General features: G+C 43.7%; 1 protein-coding gene across 2 annotated transcripts in view; it reads left to right on the top strand.

The window, feature by feature from the left end:
- IQGAP2 (IQ motif containing GTPase activating protein 2) overlaps positions 1-19,437 on the top strand; it is a 1,127,142-nt gene that overhangs the window by 708,755 nt on the left and 398,950 nt on the right. For both annotated transcript variants that reach the window (XM_078675224.1, XM_078675225.1), the window contains one exon: positions 6,420-6,580. In XM_078675224.1, coding sequence (XP_078531350.1) covers positions 6,420-6,580 — 161 coding nt within the window. The remainder of the gene's footprint in view (positions 1-6,419; positions 6,581-19,437) is intronic.

Raw genomic sequence — 19,437 nt, 5'->3', positions numbered from 1 at the left:
TCTTCCTTCCTCATGTATTGTTGCTTGCTGTTTGTTTAAGCGCCTAGAGACCTGTTGGTGAGTTGGCGCTATAAAAGACTAAGTTAACAATACCATAGTACCACCCATGATGAAAGTGGGAGTCTGCCACAGTATACTTGGGACAGGAAGAGAACGTGATCCTTAAATTCATTCTAGCCACTAACCCATCACATTCATAGGAGCTGGGAGGAACTCCTCACACATCACCAGAGTACCCTCAGACGGCTCCACTGGCTCTACTGTCCCGTCCAGCCTCAAATCACTATCAATCACACTGTCTTTAAACTTTTCTTCTCCAAGGCTTGGATCGAATCTTCAGTCCCTCCAATCATGTTCCTTTGAAATCACACAAGAAGACACGCCCCCAATCCAATCCTGCCCTCCATGGCTTTCACTGCAGATTCAATGGCAGCATCTTTCTGGGAAGGGTCTTTATGTAGAACTTTCACAGAACACAGCAACACCAGTCCTCTTTTCCATAGGTCATCCTCATCCAAAGAGTGAGGTCGCGCCTTCTTTTGACTCTTTCTGAGCAGAACCTTCGGATTCCTCCTCCCAGCCACATTCCAAACAATGAAAACAGGGGTGATGCCCCACTCCCCTCAGTGCCAGAATGCACAATGGACAACAGTCGCAAAAGAGACACAGTCCGTCCATCCTGCAGGCAGAGTGTGCAGGGGCCAAATACCAAGGGGGGCAGTAGCTATAACAAGAACAGAGCCGCCCCTGACAGCTGTGGGGCAGTAGTACTGAGGCCTCCCAGCGCAAGTCTTTCTTGGACTCTCTTTCCAACTCACCTAGAGATATCTTCGAGTTGCTTCAGGCGCTACCATTTTTGTTAAAAACTGATCTCTATTCGACATAACACAATAAGCACGCCCTATAGTGCTTAATATATGGTTCAGAGCATATTGAACACAGTAAATGCATAAAAGGTCTGAATGCAATACACAAGTCAAGGCAATAGAAAAGGGAAAACCGAAACTACAAGAACAAGGAGAGTCAGCTTATAAAGTTTGGCCTATTTCCAGTTTTCACTTTATTGACACGCGTCTGAGGAGGGGTTGCCTGTACCATTGCGCATTGTTTGACCTGCATTCCATGATACTCTTGCAAATGTTTTATTTTAGCCAGTCAAGGGGAAGGGGAGGGGAGAACCACCCCACGGTTAGTTATTCCGTTTTTAGGCCCCCACTTTCACATATTCTCCACAATAGCACATGTTTCCTTGCTTATGTTGTCTGTTAGCCTCTATGTCCAGTTCCCTGTTGGCAGGTCTCACCTCTAATTCATAAAGCCAATAGTTGCACTTCCACCTGTGACTCTAGCTGTCAAGGGCGTCTGTAGTCCGATTTTGGTTGAATTTCAACAACATTGAGTCCCATGACATAGCTGCTGAATCTTTCCTCTTGCCGGTACTACACTGTACTTATATAATTCTCCACTGTTGTCTTTCTCTGCAAGGTTGCCCTTCAAAGGGGGTTCCTAGGAATGAGGGGTGTAACTGCAGGTTATAGCCCTTTACCTCTTTGCTGAGAGTAGCACCAAATCTGTGAATTTACATTTTGTAATCCCTTGAATGCCTGATTTGTGTCCTCTAGTCAATGATATAAGTAGATCCCTTTTTTCTAGCCAGTATTGACTGATATTGACGCATTCCCACACCATGTGACAAGAGGCTGCTTGGGCAGACCCTCCCGGCACATGCAGGGTCGGATTGGAAATGCAAACCAGCCCTGGCAATTCAGTTGGACCGGGTGTCTGGGGAGGGAGGTTTAGAAGCTGGTGGGTAACCACTGCTGCTTTTGGTACCGGGGGCAGATATTACAGCACTGCTGCAAAACCGGCCCCCTTTACCAAAACGGCCCCCACCGGTCCAAAACCTGCCCCCACCCTTTCGGCCCACTGGGAAAATGCCCGGTCCCTGCTAAGGCCAGTCCGGCCCTGGGCACATGTATTGGGTACTTGCGGTCAGATCTTGTGCAAGACCCTAGGGGTGAAGCAGGTGCAGCAGATTAAACGAACACACAGTAATTTAAAACAAGCCTCTCTAGATACTTTCACTGGATCACGTAAAACAGCAACTCATTTTGTCTCCATCAGTTACTTGTCCATGTCGATTTCCCATTAGTTTTCAGATTTCCTAGGTATACTCCACCCCTTCCTGCATTGAACTACACCATTGACTCTTTTAGCCTCAACCAAAGTTAATAACAAAGTACCAACTAACTTATTAGCTTTGTTAACTCATTTCCCCAGGTTAGCTGTGCCGCTCTTGTGAGCGAGTTGTTAAAAAATCAAGATTCCCTCTGCATATTAATTGGAGAATCGTCATTCTACCACTAAGGTATCACATGCATACTTCAGCCTGATGAAATTCTGCATCTGACTGATTTCATAAAAGGCACCTACTTGTAAGATTCCAGCTCTGGGTCAGACCGACATGTGAGCCACTGGGACAGTGTCACAGGTTCTGGGGCAGCACTGCTGCAGGTGCATATACTCCTTTTTGTACCTGCTCTTTTAACCGCATGCGCGCTGCGGCTTTTCCCGCGGTACGCAGCGTTTTTTAAAAACGCGCGTTACATGACGAGCTCAGCTCGTCATCAGCGTGCGAGCGGCGCAACTGATGACGAGCTGAGCTCGTCATCAGTGCCGACGTGGTTAAGGCACCTTTTTCTGCAGCATTTTGCTGCGTGCATCAACTAGGGCATGTGTTGTTTGAGCGCCTATCCCCAAGTAAAGTCTCAGCCACTGTCATTCATTCCTAAGCATTCTTAGCAAATCTTATTTCTGTGGTTTCGGGGATTGAGAAGTGTAGTTGTAATTTGGCAAGACCATGCGTCTACACATACCAACAAATCCGGTCAGCAAGTATTGTGTAGAAAAGTAGGGAGTCGACAGATGGAGACTAGAAGTCTATTTTTTCAAGATACAGGAACTACACCTCGGCCGCCGCTCACCAGCAGCTTCTCCTTGCTTACTCTGTTTCTTTTCCAGTCCTAACCACCACACATTCTACGCAGAGATTCTGGAACTCAATGAGTAATGACGTTGTCTACTAGGAAGATACCACATACCTCCCACCCTTTGTCAAAACAGCACACAAAACATTTGTAAAATAAACTTAACACACAAACTACAGAATTACAACTTTTGCAGACTTCATCTTATTAAAATAAAAACTGGGAAACTTGAACATAAAACATTTCACGTGAGTCCCATTAGAATTGAACAATAACAATGTAAATTAAAAAAAGTGCAGTAACAATCAGACTAGCAGAACTGAAGGTGAGTAAGCATGATACAAGAATATATATATATTCTTGTAAATAGATCAAAATAACAACTAGACAGAATTGAAGGCCCATTAACGTGATGTAAAGATAATACATATTCTCCTTGACCTTTTACAACATCTTAAACTTTTCCTCAAACATTTACATACACTGGACTCAATGCATTCTTGTTTACTAACAGCCAGAACACCAGGACGTTTTGCTACTGTACTTAAATTCTAGATCCTACGATCCTCCTTTCTGATAGCATTCTTAAATATCTTAATTACTTTCATGGGAGGTAAAAATGTAGATTAAAATTGTTCAGTTCCCTTCTACGGATATTTTATTTTCACCACATCTCACCTGTAGCAAAGTAGTCTTCTCAACATTGCGGATATCAAAACTCTCCTTTCTCTCAATCATCTTCCTTTGTTCTAACACCCTTTTCTCGTCTGAATCATCCTCAATACTCCTACTACTCACAGATTTATTGTTTACACATGCTGGACAAATCAATGTATTAGACTTACTTTGCGGAACAATTAAAATGGGCTGACACCCATTGTTGTATTGGGTGTCAATCTGTAGTTCCTAACCTTTCCTAGTAATTCCTTCCTTCAACACAAACATCCCAAAACAGCTCTCTGTATGGTTTCTTTTAACACCCCATTGGACATTTCCACTATACCATTTGCCCCAGGGTGGTAGAAGGCAGCCTTCCTATGCTTAGTTTCCCCTATGCAAAAGGAATGTCTCCACTTATCTGGAATCTAGTTCATCTCCGTTGTCGGTCAAGACTGAATGTGCAGGGTTCCGTTCTACTAACACTTGCTTAAGGAACCCAATAACATCTCCTATTTTGACAGCATTAGGAATAGTGACTTCGGGCCACCTTGAGTACATATATTGTAAAAAATAGAAATAAAATAACATACTTGTCAACACTTGAAATCTTGATGGGGCCCAACATTTCCAGAGCCACATCATCCCCAGGTTCTTTGGGTAATCTTCTCAGAACCATAGACTGCACTCTAAATCTTACTGTTCTGTCACAAATTGAACACTACACACATTCTCGTATGGATCTTTCTGTCTGAATATCCATACCTGGCCACCAGTACACGTGCCTAAGCCTTTTCATTTGTTTTGAAAATGCCAGGATGACTTTAATGGCCAAAAACAATAAGATCTTTTCTCAAGGAGACAGGCAGGATGAATCTGTTTTCTCGTAATATATATTGGCTATAAACGTGGGCTTACCTGTAGTCATCAAAATGTCATTCCATAAATGTGTTATCCACCTGTAGTAACATACAGGTTTGCTTTAAGGTTCATGCAGGATTTTTTAAGTATTATTTTGGGCCCCAAATGCTTTTTTTGGCAGTATTGTAAAGATATAATTTGCCACCAATGTCCCCTCTGAGTCATCCTGCCCTATCTCTTACCTTAACCATTTCTACACTCATTTTAAATACGGGTATCTTACTGTAATGTCGGCAGTGCTATGAACAGTCCATCCTGGGGCACTGTTCTCCTATTTGTCATCTACTCCAATTCCTATTTCTTTCTGGAGTACCTTATCGTGCCCCAGGAAGGAATCTCATCAGAGGCCTCCTCTCCCCCCTGTGCAGTGGCCGTCTGTACGGCCGGGCATCGAGAGTGAAATGGCGTTCAAGATTGAAAGTTAGGGACAAGCTTGATGGGGATATTTAAAGCATTTATACGAGCTTTCAGATAGTACTTTTCTCTTTTTGGCTGTCTGAACAAATGTGCCAGAAAACATACATGCTTTATTTTATTATATTTTGACTGCAGAGGACTCAAAAATGTAAACATTTCACAGAAAAACGATTGTTTATGAACTAATTATCAGTTTTCAGCATTTGTGGCTCATTTTTTTTCCAGTCCTTGAATTTTCTGACACTTTTACCGAAAACACAGGGAAGGCATGCTCCTAGTGTGTACCTCTTAGAATAATGACCATCAATCTAACCTTTAAGAATTCCCACTCAGTTCAAATGTTTCCTGGCTTCAATCAGAGTTATTCCTGATCTTACGTGACTTCAAATATTACATCTGACCGATAATTGTCTGCTCCTAATTGCGGTTCTGTGTGGTTTGGAGTGACATGCGCCTGAAGGAAGCGGCCTATAGCATCCTCATAGCTTACAAAACAGTGTAAATTAGCCGGATGGCTGAATGAGATGAAAGCTCAAAGCTGACGTCATGTGATCTGCAGGTCACGAGTTCAAATCTTGTCATGACCATTGCAGTCCTCATCTTTCCAGGGTCTGGAAAACGGGTATAATATTAAATTAGGTAATAGTAACACAAGCTTTTATAACAATTAGAACCTGCATTAGTGTTATAAAGTGTTAAAAGACCTCACATTATTATCATGAAGGGTATCCTCTTTTTAAGAGTGCTTTCCTTTTCTAGAGAAAGGGGCTTTTGGTCTGTCCTCGTCATTGGTCACATCTTGCTTCTGCCCACCACAGCATACAGCATAAGCCTGTGGGTCAGACCACTTTAGCTGCTGGCCGCCTTCACTGTGAATGACGACAATTTTGGCTCTTGAACATTTACATGACCATCTAAATAGTAGTTCATTCCGGTGGCAGGTCTAGTAGTCTGACCTCTGCTTTATTCTGTTTTTTTGTTTATTTTTTTAATGGAACTATTTTTACGTTTTACACACATATGCATGCCACTACATTTCACTTCTTATTACTTTACAGTTTTAATTTCTGATGCTTATATTCTTAAAAAATGGCAGGCCATGGCCAAACCTGCTGGCTAGGCCAATGTTTGTTTTGTTAAGTACCTGCTAAACCTTTCATCTGGCTGTGAAGTTCCCCTACTCTTCCTAAATTGGTGTATTTAAATTGGATTTCGAATTGATACCTGTAGCATATGCACTCTATTCCAAACAAACATTATATAAAAGGGTGAAAATACCTTTGGCTAACTTAAGTTTTCTTTTACTGTTTTCCATGGAACAACTGAGTCACTGGAGGACGTTTTACACAAGAAGTAATGAAGCATTGTTTTGTAGTGCTAATTAAATTGTTTTGTTTGTTATATGAATTATACATAACACATGTCCTGTTTCTGCAGAATTTCCTGGCTCAGGAAGAATTATTTATCGCTGTGGAAATGCTGTCTACGGTTGCCCTGCTTAATGAGGCCTTGGCAGGCGATGACCTTGATCTGGTGCAGACTCATCTATGCAGCTCCTCCATGGGCCTCAACAACCTGGACGAAGACAACCTCCCACGGTAAGTCATCTTGTGGCGTGTGACTAAGAGCTCCGCCTCTGCGCTAGCCAGACATTCTAAAATGAAATCAAACATTGGCAATAGGTCTGGCTTTAAAGGAATGTTGTATGTTTACAAGTAAAGACCATAGGAATAGATACACATTTGTGTCGAAACAAAGAAGTGTGAAATAATATTGGTGTAGGTTAAAAGGTCAGGCGACAGTTGCACTGTCAAGCAAGTCCTAAAAATCCATGTAGGTTAATGACTGCCCACCTCCAATCTGATTCTGCTGTCAGAGCAAAATAACATAAATTACCTTGTTATCCAAGATACTTTAATATCATTCCGATTCCATGTGTCGGTCCCTGAAAGTTCAAGCTTAGGCAGCTGAATAAAGGTTACGATCTCGATGACGGAAGCACTTTTGGCAAGTGAACTAGTGTAATCTGTGCCATCCGTGTTGAAGTACAACTGCTGATCATTCATGCACTAGAGTAAGTCTATAAACGCAATGTAGAATATGTCACCGGAAGTCGGCATACAAGTTGACTAATAGGGGGGCTAGGACAGATCCTTGTGACACTCCAAATGGAACGTATGAGGGACCAAATATAGAATCGCCTGCTCTCATGCATAGTTTCCTGTTAGTCTGGTAGGTTCTGAACCTTTTCCGCACTATGCCTTCTCTGGCCCTCCTAGTGCACAAAGGAGAACGTTGTGATAAATGGGACTGAAAGCTGAAGATAGGTCAAGGAATAATGCAATGCACCATTTGTCTCCAGTACCTGGAGCAGCGCTGTCAAGCCAGACCATAACCAGAAATGAGAAACTTGGATGAATGTGTGCAAACTAACTTTTGGAAACACAAATTACCAAAAGATTATTTTAGGCATATTGGCGACTATGAGATGGTTAGATGGAACATTCATGCATGCCATTACCACACATGCCTTTTTCACGTTGTCTTTACAATGTAAGCATCTTTACTACGCAAGTCTTTACAACGAATATGCCTTTACCACATATGCCTCTACAACGAAATTTTTTATTGTAAATGCATGTATGGTAAGGGCATATGCGTGGTAAAAATGTAACAGGTAAGTATAACCCCTATGTGTGTTTGTATATATACACACATGCATACTACCTTGTCATCCTAAAATTACCCTTGCCACTCAAAAACCCACTCCCACCCTAACCCTAATATTACCCTTGCAACCCAAAAATGCATTTCCACCCTTAACCCTAAAATGATCCTTGCCACCTAGAAACCCCTAAAATTACCCTTGCTACCCAAAAAGTCATACCTACCCTTGCCATCCAAAAACCCATAATCACCCTGCACCTTAAAATACCCTTGCCACCCAAAAACCCATAGCCACCCTAAACCCTTAAATTACCTTTGCAACCCAGAAACCCATGTCCACTCTCACCCCTAAAAATGCCCTTGTCACCTAAAAATCCACACCCACCCTTATACCTAAAATTACCTTTGCCACCCAAAAATGCATACTCGCCCCAAACCCTAAAATTACACTTTCGACCCAGAAAACCACACCCCAAACCTTAAATTACCTTTGCCACCCAAAAATGCATACCCACCCTAAACCCTAATATTAACGTTGCCACCCAAAAACACACACGCCCTAAAGCCTAATCTTACACTTGCAACCCAATAACACAGACTCATCCTAAAATTACCCTTGCCATTCAAAAAAACCCTACCCACCCTAAACTGTAAAAAGACACTAGCCACCCAAAAACTCATACCTACCCTAAACCCTAAAAATACCCTTGACACTCAAAAAGCCATAACCACCCTAATCCCTTAAAATACAGTTGCCACCCAAAAATCCATACCTACCCAGACCGTAAAATGACCTTTGCCACCCAAAAACCCATACCCACCCTAAACCCTATAATTACCCATGACACCCAAAAACCCATAATCACCATAAATCCTGAAAAAAATATATATATGTATATCTTCATGAATATGTCTGTGTATATATATTTTTTTCCACACACTTATCTACAAAATACTTATATTTTCTTTATGAAGGCATGTGTGAGAAAGGCATATTTGTTGTAAAATCCTGCATGGTAAAGATGCTTGCGTTGCATATTAGCCTGTGTGGTAATGTCATAGCAATAATAAGAATAATCGGATTTGTATGGTGCAACAAATCACCCATGAGGGATTCCAGGCACATTTCCTAGACGCGGGGAGACTAAATGATTTGCCCAGAATCACAGGCAGTTGAGCCGGCGGCCGAGACACGAACCTGGATCCCCAGTGTCAAAGTAGGCAGCTCTGGCCATTATTACACACCCTCACCCTCGAGCTGAGCCAGAGCAAAGCATCTGGTTCGAGCTTGACCTGAGCATTCAGTGGCTCTCCTCCCTCTATACTGAGTGGATGCTAAATACCAATAGAATCAGCAATGGCAGTCACAAACCGTATCAGAATTTTGAGATACGTTTGAGCACAGCAAATCTGTTTTCTTTCATCCGAAGATTAATTTCCTGGTGAAAGCCAGGAGCGAAATGCAGAATTACTGGGGAAATGGGATGAGGAGTTACTGATTTCTCTTGTAATTACTAATTCTAAAGGTTCCACCTGTAATTCATGTTAATTCACCCTATCAGCAGATTTACCAGTATTTAATGTTGTTGGTAATTTCTAAGTGGGTGGGTTAGCCCAAATCCAGAAACCTTTTACTGGGGTTTATAATGGTGTTCAGTCAAAGACCATCATTTCAGTATTTTCTGAACAGTTTTGCTGCCCTCAAGCTTGGATCAAAGGCATTTCAGTGTGGAGCTTTAGACTCTCACAAGCCAGCCTCTTTGTTTGAATAATTTCAAAACTGGAACTTGATCTGGTGTGAGGCTACTGCTGAGTGTGGGTTCCCAGTCAGTGCATAGTAGATGGTACTTTATGCAAGTAACCTGGCCCTTTACTCAAGTAGGCTTTCTGTGCAGCAGCAGCCCGGCGTTCTGTATCTGGAGTGAAGCATAGAGAATGCCTCTTGTAGATCTTGAAAGGACTTCATGATAGGACCCCGCATGACATCGCCCAGGGTTGAGATACCAATATTGTCCCAGCCGTTAAACCCCTGTAGGTCTGCGACCTGAGGAAGTAAGCTGTTCCACCACAGTGGAGTCTCCTGAGTAAGGCGTCCCCACCAACCCATCCGCCGCGAGGCCTGCTGCCAGTACAGAATAACCACCGATTTGGCGGGGGGAGGGGACGAGTCCACGGGTGCAGCCCTGCTATACAGAAGAGGGCATACGGATGGCTCGCCCATGATCCAGCGCTCCAACTTATAGGCAGGTTCGTCCCTGGGCCCATACAACCATTCTTTCAGGACCTAGCTGTGGAGCCACCTTACATGAATTGGCCCAGGGCGGCGTTCAATTGACGGAACCAGGTCATCCGAATCAGAAATGGGTGGGGCTGGAGCTGGTACAGCCACTTCGGCAAGGAAACCATCTTGAAGATGGCAGATCGTCCATAGAGTGAGCGAGGTAGCGAAGCCCAGTTCTTAATTTCTGCTTTAACTTTGGTGGCCACCTTTTCCAAGTTTGTGGACCATGAGAGTGTTTGTTGGTCTGCTACAAAGACGCCCAAGTAAGTTAAGCCCTAAGACACGTGCTGCAGGCCATCCATCCAACTTCCACCTCCCAGTGGGCCCCAAAGTGGCCAGAGTTAGGATATACTGGGATTCATATACAGGCCAGATATCACGCTGAACATACGCATGACCTGACTTATCCGGGGCCTGGTGTGATGAGGCTGTGTCAAGAAAAAAAAAGGATGTCGTCTGCATAGAGGGCTATGCGATGTGAAATGTCTCCAGTCCACTCGAACCCACTATAGAAAGCATCACACCGTATCCAAGCGGCGAGCAGCTCCACGGCCAGGGCAAATAGGAGGGGTGAATGGGGAGATCCCTGGCTGGTGCCTCAGTTGATAAGGAAATGACTTGATGTTGCACCAGATAGCCGCACAGCGGTGATTAAATCAGGATATAGCTTATTCCATGACTTTAATTTAATAATCAATGTAGATAGTAGGGTTTTATAATTTCATTTAATGATATTAGAAACCACAGAGCACAACCCGTTGCCTAAATAAGCCATAGAGGTGGTAACCCCCTGAATTTGCAGAGTCAGTCATCTAATTAAGAAGTACCTGACTTTTACCTACATTTAACTTACAGCCAGAGAACTCCCCAAAAGTACTGGCTGCATGAAAAATCAGAGTAACAACTGATGCAGGGTCGGAAGAAAATTCTGCCACATCGTCAGCATAAGCGTTGAGTTTAAGCTGCTGATTGGCAAAGACTCATGGCTGGATATCTGTGTTTCTAAGAAGGGACTGTAGACATGGGTTGATGTAAAGAGGAAAGAGGAGAGGCGATAGTGGACACCCCCATGTTATCCCTCAATAAATGTGAAATAGCTTAGAGTAACTCCCATCATGCACGACTCGGGCGTGTGGGGTCATGTAAACTGCCTGAATCATTTTAACAAATTCATTGCCAATGCCAGAAGCAAATAATGTGACCCAAAGGCAATCCCAGACCATCCGGTTGAATGCCTTCTCTGCGTCAAGTATCATGCCCATATTCATATTACATTTTCCGGCGATATCAAATGCCATAATATCTGTGTTAGTATGCTCTGTAGCATCTCTACCTGGGACAAATCCATGTTGCTGTGGTGATACTAGACCTAAAATCAATGGAACAAGACTAGAAGCTAAAATTGTGGCAAACCATTTAGCGTCTGCATTAATCAACGAGATAGACCTATAAGAACCCAAGTCGTCAGCTTGTTTATCCTTTTTTTTTTTTTTTAAACCACAATATTAGTTGTGTTCCTGCTATCTGGGATAGTCCCTTCAGCCTGAATATAGGAGAGAAATTCCACCCTCAATATCTCTCCAAACGTCTTATAAAACTCACTCGGGAGCACATCCTCTTCCGCAGCTATGCCTGACGATAGGGCCATTAGTGCACTTCCATTTCCAGACTTGAAATTTCTATCTGTAAATCATATACCTGCTCCTCCACAAGGAAGGTAAATGACACTGTTGAATATAATCCCAGCACTTAACTTGATCAAAATGTTGTGACTGGCTGTACAGCTTACTATAAAACCCAGAAAATTGTTCCAAAATAAGTGTTGATTTTGTATAAAGCTTGCCATCCAATCCCTTAATGGCCTGAATGTTACCCTTAGTTTGTTTTTCTGCAATTTGGTATGCTAGAACTGGGCTGACCCTTTCCCCATATTCATACTGAAGCGGTCTGTTTTACAAACCTAGCCGATACCAGTTTTTTCAGTCTATGTCCTGCACAAGATAGCATTTCTAACAATTGGCAACATTTTTGGTGTTCATCTATAGCACCTTGAATAATGTTAAGGGCGTGCTGTATCTCGAGTTGGCGAACAATTTGTCGGAGAGTATTTGCTTATTCGGTAACAGCTCTTTGTTTGATCATGTATTGTAGCATTATGCCACGTGCATATGCTTTCAGTGTCCCATACTATTGTAGGGGAAGCCGATCCTCAGTTACTGGAAAAAAATTCCCTAAGTAAACCTAAACTAGACTGTATATATTCATTATTCACCAATAAATGCAGCGGAAAGGTAAACGTAGGTCTATAAGCCTTATCCCACTTCAGATCGAGTGAAAAATTAAAATCGGATTGTGGTCTGAGGCTACCGTGGGGCATACAGTCATCTTCATGTTATCTAACAATGTGCGCTTAGTTAAGACCATATCTATCCTTGAATAGTGCCTGTGTGGGTGAGAATAATATGTATAACCAGGGTCTAATGGATAGAGAGTCCGCCAAACATCACCCGGTCATTCAGGGATGTCCTAGTTCTGGGTTTACGAGAGGTAACCCTAAGGTTAGTGGAATCAATGCGATAATTCATAACATAGTTGAAGTCTCCCATTTAACTCAATTCTCCCGCGTATCCAATAGCTCAAATGGAAGTTTATCAAATATTTCAGGGTCATCAATATTTGGTCCATAAACAACACACAGCACAGATTTAAAGGAATTTAACATAAGTTGTACCAATACCCATCTACCCCTTGGGTCAGCAGCCGTTTTTAAAATTAGAAGAGAGGACAGTTACCCCCTGAATTGATGTAGTTGGGCATGTAGAGGCAACTATTTTATAGTTCAGCTGTCTAAGGAGGGCTCTATCTTAATATGCCAAATGCGTCTCCATTAGCGACATCAAATCTGGTTTATAATATCCTTTCTCCCCCCGGACCAATTGTCGCTTGACCCGTATATTAATCCCTGACACATTCCAACACATACATTGAATTTATGCCATTTTAGCCATCTATACAACATAAACATAACTGGATTCCCATACCTTGATATTCCACCATGAGTCTTGCATATCCATTAAATAACTTAACATTCAAGCTGTAAGTAATCACTAAACTATGACCTATTTCTCCCTTCCCCAACCCCCTGCAGATCAGCCAAGCTGCCATCAAAGGGCACTCCATGAAACCCCTCTTACTCCAGCACCCACAACAGCCCACCAAATTCCCCCACTCCCTCATATCCTAAGGCAGGAATCACCCCAACCTGTGGCCATTGATGGAAAAAGGCCCAAAGAGAGCCCCCATGCCTAACCACCCCGCCCACCACCACCAACCACCAAGAGCAAATAGAAAAGAAAAGAATAAGGCAAGAGCCAGAAAAAATATATAGTTTGAGAATTAAGTGTGCTTATTAGTTGTCCCCTTTAGTCGACCGAGTGCCTGAGCTGTGTCTTCCTCAGAAAAAACACCTGAACATGTCCATCCATCACAATCTTGAGGCGAGGAGGCTCCTATACGCCAGCAGCCTTAAACTGTTGAAGCTTCCGTCTTCGGTCCATTGTAGCTTTGCATAGATCTGACCGGGCTACAGTTATGCCATCTACTGAGACCTAAGACGTTGGTCGGCAGTCAAGGAGATAGCCTGTCTCAAGAGAACTTTCCCAATATATATTGATATAGGTCATGGCCGTGAGCCCTTAGGGCCGGAGGCATTGCGTTTGAGGGGGGGAAACAGTGGGCACGTTGTATTTGTGAATCCCAGCCTCAGTCACTCGGATATGGAAAAGCCCTTCTAAATAACTGTACCATGTATTGTCGAGGATCAGACCCTTCCTTACATTCCAGTATACCAAATATCCTTAGATTGTTCCTCGTTTGCCGGTTTTCAATGCCCTGAATCGAAGTTTGGAGGAATTTAAGCTGATTCTCATGGCTCGCCATAGAATTAACTATTGTCGCCACTGTCTCCTCATTAGAGGCTACTCTTTGCGGCAGTTCAGTTACATCTGTTGTAAGATTATCAATCCGACCAGAAACCTCCTCCAGCGATTTTTGCATCTGCAGCGTTTCTGCTCTAGCCTGAGTATAGTAATCCCGCACCTCGGCCCATAGAGCCTGCAAGGCTACCATAATTGATCTTAAGGATGGTTTCTGTGCAGCCTCTTCCATTCCTCCCGCAGACTCCTTGATTGTAAGTAAGGGGGAATGGTCCTATAGTGTCTCAGACAATATATCTGAGGGAGAACCAGCATTCAGTGTTGAACATATATGCAGAGCCTGGATCTCGAGGTTCTGATTTCCATCTATAGGAAGTGTGGCAGATGTTCGAGAAATAATTGATGTAACTTCAACCTTTGGGGTTACCCATTTCCTGAGTGGACTACTCTTGACCCCTTGGCTTGCCAACATGTTGTTGCTTTGTAAGTTTGGATACAGGGTGAGCTGTGCCTTGATCTATGGGCTTTTCCTGCTTGGTTTGCACTACTGTATTTTTGGGAGGTACACGCTTTGGGCGGGATAGTACCTGCCTGACACGTACAATCCAGATTTGTTGGGGCAGATAGACGATCACTTTCAGCAGTCGCTTGTACATCCGCCTCTGTTGCAGAACAGTGTATGGAGGCTCCCAAATTTCCGCCCAGCAATAAGCCCTCATCATCCTCTATATCCTTCCTTTTATAGTGCATGGACAGCCATCAGCATCGGCACCTGTCTTGGGTAGATAGAAATATCAGAAGCAGAACTTACATTTGTTGGGTGTGTGATAGCCCATGGAGCCTCTAATGAAGATTCCTGCACAGCGGGTACTCCAGTAACATCAGGTAGGAGCCCTATTTTAGCTGTCAATAAGCCAGGGCAAAAGAATCGCAGGATATCCCCTGTTGGCTTGACCCTAACATGTTCTTGCCCAATCCACATACTGATCCGCACCCTTGCACCTGGTGCAGAGACGAAGTTACGCCTACCGGTGGAATCGCTGCTGCCATTAAAGTCTCCACCAGATGAAATACTTCTCCCGGTATCAACTCATTAGATTCGGCCACAATCACCTCTTGTGCAACCCCTGTCTTTAGTTGCCTCGGAATAGGGCGCCCCACTTTATGTGGGTGTACTAACCAGGGGTGTGGGTGCTGGGTTGGATCCTAGGTCCTCCTCCTGTTGCATCGCAAGCTCTAAACCCTGATTTTTAGCAGCCCCTCGAGTGCTACAGGTCCCTCGAGAGGTATTAGCTTACTGTGCGGCCATCGCTGTGTCCTGAAAAATTGCTCTGGGCAAATACAGCTGGGGGCTCACAGCCAGAAATGCTAGTCCCTATACTCGGCAAGCCCAAAACAGCAGCATCTGCAAAGAGAGAAAACAGTCCAGGAAAAGCCACAGGGTCCGCCAGGGAAACACTCCCTCAGGAACCACTGTGAAATTATAAGTAGTGTACAGGGTACCATGCCGCATTGTCCGCCAGTGTCAGTCAATGCTGTGGTGACATCTGATCCTCCTCTGCAGAGCCGACACTCCTCTGCAGTGGTATTGGTGGTATCAAATGTGGCACCAATGCCCTTGCAGGTGAGAATCCGCCGAAGAAACACCAGTATAAGGACTGCTTCCCGCACGCTGCCTCGACAATCACCGGCCTTGTAGTGGTGGCGGTGAGTAGGAAAAGAGAATGGAGCAGGCTCTCGGTGGAATCAATCCGCCATCTCCCTTTCCCTTCTCACCTGGTGTGAGAATTCAAGTCATGCTGAGATCAAGTTAGGGCTTGAAATTGTGAGTTGTGACGTTTTTACGAAAAAACTAGAAGACTTTGGGTAGCATATAGAGAGAAAGGGAGAGCATTTCATAGAACTGTTCCAGAGTAAGAGAAGGTGCATCAACCCAGTCAGATATTACTTTTTAACTTTTTTTTTAGCACACCTGACAAATATCAGATGACAAGTCATTTTATCTTGCTCCGACTGGTGACCTAGGGAAGAGGCACTAGCCATGTAAGTGCGACAGCCCGGGGCAGAGTCATGTCACATATCAGGTCATTGGGGGTGAAGCATGCAATGTTGGTTGTGCCACTGAAGAGACAACCTGATATTGTATCAGAAAGGATGCATGTAAAGCTAGTCGTGGTAGGGCAGGACGCATAGGCAGTCACATGGCAGACCATTCAGGATGGGGAGAAACTTGTTGCATACTAAGACAGTTGGATAATAGTAGAGTCATCCACATGGCATGCCAGAAGGGGTAGTGCTGAGCCCTTTACAAGTCAGACTGGAGGCATGAGGGACTGTCATTCAATGTATTCTGTCACTCAATAAAAGCCATATACTTTCCACACGTAGAGAAATAGACTAACTCCACTTGCAACACATATTCAAAACCTACTGTATCATCTTTAAAGAGCATGTTTTCAAGTACTCGGACCTTCTCCATGTGGCATTCACTCATTGGCAAGATAGGGGAACTGGTGTCCAGGACAAAGAGCAGGAATTGCACAGGAGGCACTCTCCCGATGAGCCCTTACAGTTCCATGGTCAGAGGCCCACTGTAACCATCAGTAGAGACAGTGCAATATCCAAAGGGTAATAAGGAATTATTCATCAGCACACCATTGTCATAGTCTGTTTGTTTCCTCTACTTGGCGTCTACTATAGGTAAGGGGAAGCGATGCTCTCCAATAAACTGATCCTCTCTCACCACCTTTGTATCACATGCAGCCACATCCTGGCAGAACAATAACTCAAAAAAACACCAGGAAGCAAGCAGTTGGGCTTATGCAATAGCTGTTTTATCTGACCACTTTGCAGTATAAAAGGTTTGCAGCAGAATGTTGGTGTCCCATGCCTCCTTGAATCTCTGGTTAGCTAGTAGCAAACAGTCGAGCTCGATAGATGCGATGTGAGGTTGACATGGAGCTCTCATGAACCTTTTACTTGGTGACAAGAATTTGACTTAAATGTGTCTTGTACAACTGAAAAGTCTATACAGTATTATGCTTTTAAGGCCCGAAGCAATACAGTGGTAGTGCAACTGTCATAAGTATTTATCAATAGCAGGGTACGTTTATTGACGTGACCAAAGCAACCAATGTTTGGCCAGGTTTAATAGGTGATCCTTTAATTTGGCCCTGAAGAGTTTTACAGAGAGAGCATATTTCATAGAGGTTGGAAGGGCTTTGCAGATGCTGGGTGCATTCCCTGAGGAGGTGTGCTAGATAGGGGTGCTTTTATGAAACTGTGTTGTAAGAAATATTGTTGATTCGACTCTGCTAGATTCAGTTTTCTGTGAGATTGAGAAAGCGGAGGGTAGAGGTGGTGGATATATTGGTGTATGACATTGTGCATGCTGGTTTATAAGGAGAGTGAAAATTACGTGTTAATCGTTTTGGGGAGATTGGAAAGAGTAATTTTGTCAAATTTGTACGTTTCAGTGATCAGCCTGGCTACACAGAAAAAGAGGGCTTAAGAAGCTTTTTACTGTGATTATTAGATTTCCTGCTTTCTGTGCAATCTGTACATTGGTGCAGGTACAGTGGTTTTGAAATCATGATTGGAGATGGAGGGTCTGATGCTGTGGAGCAACTTCAGATGACATATAGTGCACACAGTGACGTCTTTGATCTAGATGGCAAAACTGAGGGAGCTATCCAACGTGATGTATAGGGATGTGGGAGATGATGTTTAAGGCTGTAACGTAGCAGTCCAGTCAGGAAGGAGGATCTTAAAACTGTTTAGTTATAAGAGGAGCAAATCAGTCTTTTAAGGGTGAAGTTTAAGTTCCGTCAAGACCACAATGAGGTTATATCGAAAGTGCATTGGGATAGTGTATTAATGTCACTTGTGCTATCAGTTTTGTGGTATAGCTGCATATCATTTGCGTACTAGTGTAAGTCTATACCCGAATTGGATGATATCTTACCCAGAAGTTCAACATACACGTTGAATAATGGTGGTGTAGGGAGCTAGGATAGATACTTGTGATTCTCCAAGTGGAACTGTTAAGGAAGCCTTATAGATTCACCTGCTCTAACCCGTTCGGTGCTTGCGTCGGCCTGTGGCCGACGCAAGCACTACCTTTCAGGTGCTGCTCACGACCGTTGGCCGACGCAGCTCCACCCACTCTGTAGAACACCTGCACTGCGACGGAATGTTCACCGCGGTAAACGGGTTAATGCATGGTGACCAGGTCAACACCATGCCGTCTTTTACCCTCCCAGTGCATAAAGCATATGTGAGTAAGTTGTGATCCATGGTTCTGAAAGCTGCAGATAGGTCAAGAAATACTACCATGCACCACTTGTCTTCACCAAAAATCAATGAGAACTCCTCTATACTCTTGAACATGGGTTTTTATGCCGGGACAAAAACTAAAACAAGACTGATGGAGTCTTCAGTGCTTGATTTGCCGATGTTGTTAAACACCAAGACCACTAGCGTGGCTTAGGAAATGGTCAGTGCATCAGCTACTTGTCTAATCAATTAACTGATTAAAATAGTTTAATTACAAGCAATCTTTAGGAGACTGCCTAGGAAGCTGTTATATTGCCAGGCCCCTGATTTAGAAGGAGAATCATTCTGCGGGGTCAATCTTCAGTCTCTTCACTAGGCCACCCTAATGTCTACAACTGCTTGCCCGTTGCAGGACACTCCACTTACGTCCTTTACTCATTGTTGTCCTTCTTGATAGTCTACATCTACGCCATGCTTTTCATATATCACCCTGCCATAGCGCTGAGGTATTGCATCGCAAAGCCCTGACTTTATCTGACAGCCTATCAATAGTTTTCAATCAAGAAGGAGGGAGGTGGAAATCCGATCCATTCAGTTTCCAAGGTATATTCAATAATCAAAACGGGAAAGGATCACTTGTCCTGCACAACCTTAGGCATCTTGCAGGAGCGGAGTGGTGTGTCCCAAAGTTAAAAGACCCTCATGCACGTGATGGGTATCTTGGTGTTATAGCGGTGTATCTTGGTTCTCCGCTTTTAGATCACGTGTGTGCATAATCATTGGGTCGATCAGGTTATGCAACCTCCACCAGGAGGTATTGACCCAAGGTTGAAGCAGTAGTGAGCCAGTGATGGGGAATTATTAAAATCGACCCGGAAAACCAGAAAACAACTTTAATAGGTCTGGGTTTGGGTCTAAGAAGCTCTGGTTGTTAGTGCATCCTCAGATACTTGTTATGAGCAATGGATGCACTCAGAGTGTGGTGGGGATATTGTGGAAGGGAGGGGGGTTAAAAATTGGTCGACATGTTTCTGCCTTTTGTGCCTTGGTAGGACTTATTGGCTTTCATCAGGACCGTTATGTGAATAACGTGAGGGAAGGGGGTGCGATCTAGGTGCTCTAAATAAAGTGATAAAGAATCGGTATATTAACCTGTATCTTGTTTCTAAAGAGGTCACAGTGTGCCTGTAAGGAGAAATAAACACAATTGTCTTTCAACAAACAAGGGAGGGGGGTACATGGGGATACACACCAAGCAGAATTCTGCTTATCATATCTATCAATTGATAGAACTTCA

Source organism: Lissotriton helveticus, chromosome 2_1 (assembly GCF_964261635.1).
Source record: "Lissotriton helveticus chromosome 2_1, aLisHel1.1, whole genome shotgun sequence".
Lineage (NCBI taxonomy): Eukaryota > Metazoa > Chordata > Amphibia > Caudata > Salamandridae > Lissotriton > Lissotriton helveticus.
The sequence above is the reverse complement of the archived record's forward strand: the minus strand, read 5'-3'. Positions and strand labels throughout refer to the sequence as shown.